The 10,000-nt window shown below is 41.6% G+C and overlaps 1 protein-coding gene across 1 annotated transcript in view; it reads left to right on the forward strand.

Annotated features, from left to right (window-relative positions):
• LOC143281039 (uncharacterized) overlaps window positions 1-10,000 on the forward strand; it is a 170,829-nt gene that overhangs the window by 92,354 nt on the left and 68,475 nt on the right. Inside the window, exon 4 of the mRNA XM_076585942.1 lies at window positions 7,327-7,436. Coding sequence (XP_076442057.1) covers window positions 7,327-7,436 — 110 coding nt within the window. The remainder of the gene's footprint in view (window positions 1-7,326; window positions 7,437-10,000) is intronic.

Below are 10,000 nucleotides of genomic sequence, written 5' to 3' on the forward strand. Positions count from 1 at the left end.
AGAGGTTGAAAAGAAGGAAGGAAAGAGAGAGGAAGAGACACATAGTACAGTATAAGAAACACAAAGTGAAGGAACAAGTAAACAAGAGAGAAGACAAATAAACACACACACAAGACAAGCAAAAGAAGAAGAAGAAAACAAGAAACACACACACAAGGAAGAAACAAGAAACACACACACACAAGGAAGAAACAAGAAACACACACACACAAGGAAGAAACAAGAAACACACACACACACACAAGGAAGAAACAAGAAACACACACACACACACAAGGAAGAAACAAGAAACACACACACACAAGGAAGAAACAAGAAACACACACACACACACAAGGAAGAAACAAGAAACACACACACAAGGAAGAAACAAGAAACACACACACACACACAAGGAAGAAACAAGAAACACACACACACAAGGAAGAAACAAGAAACACACACACACACACAAGGAAGAAACAAGAAACACACACACACAAGGAAGAAACAAGAAACACACACACACACACAAGGAAGAAACAAGAAACACACACACACAAGGAAGAAACAAGAAACACACACACAAGGAAGAAACAAGAAACACACACACACAAGGAAGAAACAAGAAACACACACACACAAGGAAGAAACAAGAAACACACACACACAAGGAAGAAACAAGAAACACACACACACACACAAGGAAGAAACAAGAAACACACACACAAGGAAGAAACAAGAAACACACACACACACACAAGGAAGAAACAAGAAACACACACACACAAGGAAGAAACAAGAAACACACACACACAAGGAAGAAACAAGAAACACACACACACACACAAGGAAGAAACAAGAAACACACACACACAAGGAAGAAACAAGAAACACACACACACATGGAAGAAACAAGAAACACACACACACAAGGAAGAAACAAGAAACACACACACAAGGAAGAAACAAGAAACACACACACAAGGAAGAAACAAGAAACACACACACACAAGGAAGAAACAAGAAACACACACACAAGGAAGAAACAAGAAACACACACACACAAGGAAGAAACAAGAAACACACACACACACACAAGGAAGAAACAAGAAACACACACACAAGGAAGAAACAAGAAACACACACACACAAGGAAGAAACAAGAAACACACACACACACACAAGGAAGAAACAAGAAACACACACACAAGGAAGAAACAAGAAACACACACACACAAGGAAGAAACAAGAAACACACACACACACACAAAGAAGAAACAAGAAACACACACACAAGGAAGAAACAAGAAACACACACACACACACAAGGAAGAAACAAGAAACACACACACACAAGGAAGAAACAAGAAACACACACACACAAGGAAGAAACAAGAAACACACACACACAAGGAAGAAACAAGAAACACACACACACACACAAGGAAGAAACAAGAAACACACACACACACAAGGAAGAAACAAGAAACACACACACACACACAAGGAAGAAACAAGAAACACACACACACACACAAGGAAGAAACAAGAAACACACACACAAGGAAGAAACAAGAAACACACACACACACAAGGAAGAAACAAGAAACACACACACAAGGAAGAAACAAGAAACACACACACAAGGAAGAAACAAGAAACACACACACAAGGAAGAAACAAGAAACACACACACACAAGGAAGAAACAAGAAACACACACACACAAGGAAGAAACAAGAAACACACACACACAAGGAAGAAACAAGAAACACACACACAAGGAAGAAACAAGAAACACACACACACAAGGAAGAAACAAGAAATACACACACAAATAGGAAAAGTAAGAAAGAGATGTGGAATGATGAAATGCGTCCGCCAAGGAAGCAGGAGAATCTGAGCGCACTGGTTCGAATCACGGCTCAGTCGCCAATATTTTCTCCCTCTCCACTAGGCCTTGAGTGGTGGTCTGGATGCTAGTCAGTTGGATGAGACGATAAACCGAGGTCCCGTGTGCAACATGCACTTAGTGCACGTAAAAGAACCCACGGCAACAAAAGGGTTGTTCCTGGCAAAATTCTGTAGAAAAATCCACTTCGATAAACAAAACTGCAGGCAGGAAAAAACATTTTTAAAATGGGTGGCGCTCTCAGTGTAGCGACGCACTCTCCCTAGGGAGAGCAGCCCGAATTTCACACAGAGAAATCTGTTGTGACATAAAAAGAGTAATACAATAATACAAATGATACAAATACGAGACTGACTGTGACAAAGAAAGAAGGCAACTTTGTGGCTGAATTTATTCTTCATGGCATGAATATTAATGGTGCAACCCCCGTGGAACGTATTGCTGATTGAACGTCAGCTATGAATCAGAAAATCAGATTGTGAAAGTGACTCTGTCATTGAAAAGGAATTACCATGAATTATCGAAGATCTCTTTGAAAATCTAAAACCATCGGTAAAATTGAGGACCGGTTATTGAAATTCATGAACATGTGCGTGTGAAATTGATGATGACTCGTTTTGTAGAATTCGATATCCCCCTGTGATACTGAAGACCCTGTGAAATTGAAGTCTTTCTGAGAAAAGAGAGAGAGAGATACAGACAGACGGACAGACAGACAGACGGACAGAGAGACAGACCGAGAGACCGAGAGAAAGAGAGAGAGAAAGACGGAGAGACAGAGACAGAGGCACAGAGAGAGAGAGACAGACAGACAGACAAACAGACAGACAGTGTTCTATTAACAAGAGAGAGACACCTTTCCACACACCCCTCTCCTCCTACACCCTCTCCACACCCCCTGGTAAATTGTAAAGCTTTCTGATTCCCTACGAAATTGAAGACCTTCATGGAAGCACCTTCTTCTTCTTCTTCTGCATATCTATCTTCATTTTATTTTTATATTTTCTTTTTTTTAAAGTCACTTCCTCTTTCGCATCCAGCTTCTTTATTTCATTTCCATTTTCCTCTACTGCTTCTTCCTTTCTTTTTCTTCTTCTTTCTTTTTCCATTCTTTTTACTTTTCCTCTCAATCTCCTTCGTCGTCATCATCTTCTTCTTCTTCTTCTTCTTCTTCTTCTTCTTCTTCTTCTTCTTCTCCTCCTCCTCCTCCTCCTCCTTCTTCTTCTCCTCCTTCTTCTCCTTCATCATCAACTTCTTCTTCTTCTTCTTCTTCATCATCATCATCATCATCATCAATACTTCTTATTATTCTTCTGCTACTACTTCTTCTACGACTACTAGCTTCTTTTTCACATCCTTCTTAGGGAAATGACATTTTCATGTGGCTTGATTATGATAAGTTTTGGATCATATCAAAAGGCTTTGTGTGTGTGTGTGGTAATACCCATGTTTCATGCGACTGGCGGATGATTTTTTTAAATAATTTTCCCAAGTCCCTGCCAGTTGTGCAAAAAAGGCAAGTCAGAATCTAGAATTGTTTGATTTTCTCATATTACCTTGCCTTTGCGTCTTCAAAGAACAAGATGCGTGAATTAGATATGTCATGGCTGTTTATAGATCTTTGCCTGATCACAAAAAAAGATAAATGATATATATCTGTACATAAAAATCAATGAAGATGAGTCAGTGAGTGTGGTAGATTTTTCTCTTACTCTCATGTGTGTCCTAATCTCAGTGTGCGCAAAGACCCTTGTATACGTTGTCTTTGGTGTACGTCTGTCCTCTCTCTCTCCGTCTCTCCCTCCCTCCCTCCTCTCCCTCCCTCCTCTCCCTCTCTCTCTCTCTCTCTAATTGTCTTCCCCGCATCTGAATGCGTTTGATTCTCTGTTTGTACGCGATCATTGTGTTCACATTTCCAACGTTTCGTTTTCTTTCTTTTTTTTCTGAAATATCGTCAGTAATTATTACACTTATCAAATGACCGTTATACGTTAAGCATGATAGAGTATCGTGACTCAACAGAATCAAGCTATTATTCTTTTCCACAGGATTAGCGTTCAGCCTAGACGTGCAATGAGGCTGTAGGAGCTGTTATACACTTCTGAGTGCACGAGTAACATCATCAGTGCACCAATAAAAACAGTTCTTCCTGTAATCATGTAGTTCTAGGTCTTGAGACTATTGATATATAGATTACATGACCATAACATCGCTGTAGAAAAAAAAACAATGTTTTGGTTCTTATCCGCAAACATAATAAAACGACGAAACATAGAAAAATGTCAGACTTTGTGGCTGAGTTATTAGAGTGATAGAATCAATCAGTTCTTGCGTGGAGAAATAAGAGAGACCAGAAAAGCAGGAGTATTTGCAGGCTGAGTGAGACATGTGTCAAGTGATCAGTACAACTGGAAAGGAAAAAACCATCAGAAGTTTCCCCTGGTGGAGAAATACGCGTTGGTCTGTTTCACTCCAAACTGCCGTGAAAACCCCAATAGGAAACGATGAAAACATCAGGACTAATGAGTGAGGGAAACAGATGGGGTTTAAGATCAACAAAACTACAACAACACAAAACAGAAAAAAAAAGAAACAACATCATAAGAAAATACCTTATTTCTGACAGAGTGAGAGTGGTATAAAAGGGAGTTCATTCTTGTGTTCTTATTGGGGATTTTTATTATACCGAAAAGAAAAAATAATACAGTTGGAGAAACGGAATTCAAAAGAACTTGGATGTGGATGTGAACATCAAAAGGAAATACTTCATTTCTGACAGAGTGAGAATGGTATAAAAAGGAGTTCATTCTCGTGTTCTTATTGGTTTTTGGGTGTGTGTTTTTTCATACTAGAAAATAAAAACATACAGCTGGAGAAACGGAATTTTTTAAAACTTGGATGTGGATGTGAGAAAAAAAAGGTGCGGAGTGTTTTGATTTTAAGTTTGAAAAGCTGCGATGGAGAACGAAGACGATACTAGTGCTTGTGAGTGAGAACATTAACTGTTGTGTCAAAAAGCGGCCGTCATGGATCTGAATGGCTACATGATTCTGCTGGCCCAGACCTCAGACGGGGAGCTCAAGTTGTTGGGTAAGTGTCGTCAGTGTCTTCACCGTCGTTTTTTCTCACGTAGGTAGTGAGTTTCTTCTTCTTCTTCTTCTTCTTCTTCTGCGTTCGTGGGCTGCAAATCCCACGTTCACTCATATGAACACTAGTGGGCTTTTACGTGTATGACCGTTCTTACCCCGCCATGTAGGCACCCATACTCCGCTTTGGGGGGGGTGCATGCTGGGTATGTTCTTGTTTCCATAACCCACCGAACGCTGTCATGGATTACAGGATCTTTAGCATGCGTATTTGATTTTCTGCGTGCGCATACACACGAAGGGTGTTCAGGCACTAGCATATCTGCACTTATGTTGACCTGGGAGATCGGAAAAATCTCCACCCTTTACCCACCAGGTGCCGTCACCGAGATTCGAACCCGAGACCCTCAGACTGAAAGTCCAACGCTTTAGCCACTCGGCTATTGGGCCCGCCGAGTGAGTTTCAAATCATGCTGTTTGTGGCCAAGCCGACTGCCTGTGAGCTGGTGAGTCAGTTCGTAAGTTACTTGGTTGACTGATTGATCGGCTGGTTGGTTTGGTTGGTTGCTTCATTCAGCTGGTTGGTTGGAATGCTACATAGATAATCCATAGCTGGTCAGTCGGTCAGTTTGTCGTTTGGCGAGTGAATGAGCTCATTCAGTTGAGTAGCCTAGTTTATCTTCTTAGTCAATCATTTATTTATTTATTTATTTATCTATAAAGGTTGTTATTCCTATTTATGGGTTCACATCGATCTCCACAAGGTTCGCAAGGTCCCAGATGTAAAACAAAGACATCTTTCTACCAGCAGATTGTTGTTCTGAGTGCTCAGGCATTGGACCAAAGTACTTTCACAGTCGTGAATTCCTGGCTACACTGAATTCACCTTTGTCTCATTCGTGTGTCTGTGTAACACGGACTTCAACACACACACACACACACACACACACACACACACACACACATTAGTGCGAATGCTACAAAAAAAATTGATATGGACGGACACACATGCTGTCATGAACAGCTTCACACACAGAGACGCACAAACATCGTTATACCTCCTGCCTTTTCTTTTCTCCTTTTTTTTCTTTAACTGCTGTTTCATCTTCAGCTCCGTTTCAGTACCTTTACCACCACACCTTCAGTACCTTTACCACCACACCTTCAGTACCTTTACCACCACACCTTCAGTACCTTTACCACCACACCTTCAGTACCTTTACCACCACACCTTCAGTACCTTTACCACCACACCTTCAGTACCTTTACCACCACACCTTCAGTACTTTACCACCACACCTTCAGTACCTTTACCACCACACCGTTCGTCCCTAACCCTTCCAGACAGAGGACAATGTCGCAGAACTTTTCCAACGAAGAAACGCAGTTGGGTCGTCAGGAAAAATCTGTGACGTTGGGTATAGTAGTGCCCGTTCTGATTCAAACAGGACAACACCTGCTCAGACCCCCTACCTCTGACACTATCTCTCTGATTCAAACACAATACACAGGACACAATACACCTGCTTTCCACCTGCTGAGACCCCTGCTGGGTGACACTGATTGCCTGGCGATTGGTCAACAGAACCTAGTGGTCAACAGAACCTAGTGGTCAACAGAACTAGTGGTCAACAGAACCTAGTGGTCACCAGAACCTAGTGGTCAGCAGAACTAGTGGTCAATAGAAGCTGGGCGCATGTTTAAAGACAGATCGTGGGGATGAGAGAGGCTGGAAAAATTGGGGGTCGTGTGTGTCTTATATACTGCACACATTATCCGAGATTTCTGTGATTGTGTGTGTGTGTGGGGGGGGGGGGGGTGTGTGTGTGTGTGTGTGTGTGTGGGGGGGGGGGTGATGGGGAATGGGGTATGGCGGTGGAAAGGAAGAAAGGAGGGTGCAAAAAACGTGCAAGTAATTATGATGAATAAATGGCATTTCTGTTGTCATACCCGATCGATTCAGCTTGATTTTGTGAGCATTCGATGTCTTTTGCCTGCAGAAATGTATCATGAATATTCATGAACATTGCTGTCTAACAGATAGCTTGCTTCGTTTCATTAGCATTATTTTGTCTACATCAAATCATGTCGTCTTCTTTTTGTTCTCCTCCTCCTCTTCTCCCTTCTTCTTCTTCTTCTTCTTCTTCTTCTTCTTCCGTGTAATTGAATGTATATGTGATCGTGCTACCAAATGAACAGTAAGTGCGTGTGTGTGTGTGTGTGTGTTTGAATGTGTGGTCGTGAATGTGTACGTATGTCTTTGTTTGCTTATTTCATAATATGTACGTGTGTGTGTGTGTGTGTGTGTGTGCGTGTGCGTGTGTGTGTGTGTGTGTGTGTGTTGCAGGTTCCCCAGCGGACAGAGCGGAGCTGGAGGTGGGTGACGAGATAGTGGAGGTGAACGGGAAGAGCGTGCACCGCTCGTCTCACGCTCAGATCATCTCCCACATCCACCAGGTCACACTGAACTGTCCGTCTGTCTGCCCGTCTCAATGTCTCTCCGTCTGTCAGTCTGTCTGTCTCTGACTCTGTCTCTCTGTCTATCTGTCTGTCTGTCTGCCTGCCTCTCTGTCTGTGTCTCTGACACTGTCTCTGTCTCTCTGTCTGTCTGTCTGCCTCTCTGTCTCTCTGTCTCTGACACTGTCTCTCTGTCTGTCTGTCTCTCTATCTCTCTGTCTGTCTGTCTCTCTGTCTGTCTCTCTCTCTCTGTTTGTCTGTCTGTCTCTGACTCTGCCTCTGTCTCTCTGTCTGTCTGTCTGTCTCTGACACTGTCTCTGTATATATAAGAGACACACGCACGCAAAGTTAAATCGATTTCAGATGCCCCATTCGCTGTCACTGTCTTGGAGAGGTTCAAATCCTCTCTTCACCACATTGACAGCAGTTCGTTAACTTAAAGTGGAAAGTTGATAAGGAAATAATAATAATACTAGTGATGATGATGGTGATGATGATAACAACAACAACAATAGCAATAAGATGACAATGATAACAGTAAACATGATAATAATGATAATAACAATGATGATAATGGTTTGTTAGTACAGTTCGGTTGGCCAAAAACTCATTAATAGTATGAGGCAACTCTAGAATATAAAGAGAACAACATCGCAATTTAAAAAAATGACCGCTTCCGCAAGAAGGGAACAAACGCATACAAAACAGTAAGAGGAAGACAAAAAGAATGTTGGTAAAAGTCGACTTACGTGGGATAGAAGAGGCGACGTATCGAGCCACAGGCTCTTCTTCGGGCAAATGAAACGATTAGTATCAGAACAATTGTTTAAGAGACAACTTGACACCGTTAGGCAAAACTTTCCTTGTCACTCACATTTATTTCGAAAAAAGAAAGAAAGATTTTTTTTTTTTTTTTTTTTTTTTTTGAACAACACCTTGACTGAAATCAAAAATATAACCAGCATGTGAGATAGTAACGTAGTAAGGGAGATAATTGCAAGGAATTCGAGGGACTCGATGACAAGTGATGTTGTTTCCCTTGAAATGAAAAACGTTGGGCCCTTCAAAGCGTGGAAAAGGTGAATGTATTCAATGTACAAACATTACATGAATTGAAAGAACTGTGGTAAATTTCCCCGGAAATAAACGGATCACGTATTCGGTTGAGAAGTGAGACCGTGCCGACCGTGAGAAAAGTACACACACACACACACACACACACACACACACACACACACACACTCACACACACACACATACCGTCACACACACACACACACACACACACACACACACAACACACACAACACACACACACACACACACACACACCGTGACACACACACACACACACACACACACACACACACACACACCGACACACACACACACACACACACACACACACACACACACACACGCCGCCGTGCAACAACAACTGAGACTGGCGCAGCGCCTGAACAGAACAGTCGACAAAGATAACCCGCAAACACTGTACGTCCCCAAAAAATGTATATCCGCTGTCACTCCCAGCCGGCAAGACAATGGCATTGTTCTAAGTCATGGACATCTACTATCTTTCTCGGGGACTCGAAACTCGAAACGCTGTGCCACATCCCGCTACATATGACTCATTGTATTAGATAGCCAGAGACAGAAGAGACACAGAGAGAGAGTTTCATTCACCCAGATTAATCCGAATGTGTGTGTGTGGGGGGGGGGGGGGGAGGAGAGATAGATAGAGAGAGAGAGAGAGAGAGAGAGACGGATACGGATACGGATGTTTTATTCAATATAGGCCATGGCCCCTCATGAAGGGGTGGTGTAAACAAACATTACAGTGGTAATATATTCAGATATGTAACAGAACACAGTTGTAACCTGAAAATGAGAAAAACAGTCATTATCTGCATTTAGTCTTTTTCACACAGAATAAATAATAGATAAATAAAAAAAATTTAAAAAGCGGAAACCTAGCACACACCGAGTCAACTGCATATTGTATTTCTAATGTTTAAGGCTTTATACAAGTAAATTGCTGGCTGTTTATTAACGTGTTCCTTAGTGGATGACATAAGCAAATACAGTCTGAACAAGGAGGGTTGCCTATGAAAGTGGATGACATACAATCTGAACAAGGAGGGTTGCCTATGAAATTTTGAAGGTATCAGCTGATTTCTAAGATCACTTAACACAGGACAACAAAGTACAAAGTGGAGTTCATTCTCCGTCGCTCTTTTACATAAAAGACAAATAAGGTCACTATCTTTATGTTGCCTGTAACGGTAATAATGCGTAAACAAATCAGAAATTCCAAATCTAAGCTTTGCCATGATACATTTTAAATGTCTATCCATATTCATAGCCAAATAAACTGGTACCGTATGTCTCAAATTAATCTGCCTATAAAAATCAAAACTATTACTATCTTGGATATGGCTCGACCATGCCAACGACAGTCGATTGGTCTCGAGCGAAGTGTACGTAGAAATCCGTTTATATCCTCTACTCCTTGATTTAGCCACACGTAAGCAAAGCCTAAATCAGTGCAGTTTTATTCTCAC

The sequence above is a fragment of the Babylonia areolata genome, chromosome 4 (assembly GCF_041734735.1).
Source record: "Babylonia areolata isolate BAREFJ2019XMU chromosome 4, ASM4173473v1, whole genome shotgun sequence".
Classification (NCBI taxonomy): Eukaryota; Metazoa; Mollusca; class Gastropoda; order Neogastropoda; family Buccinidae; genus Babylonia; species Babylonia areolata.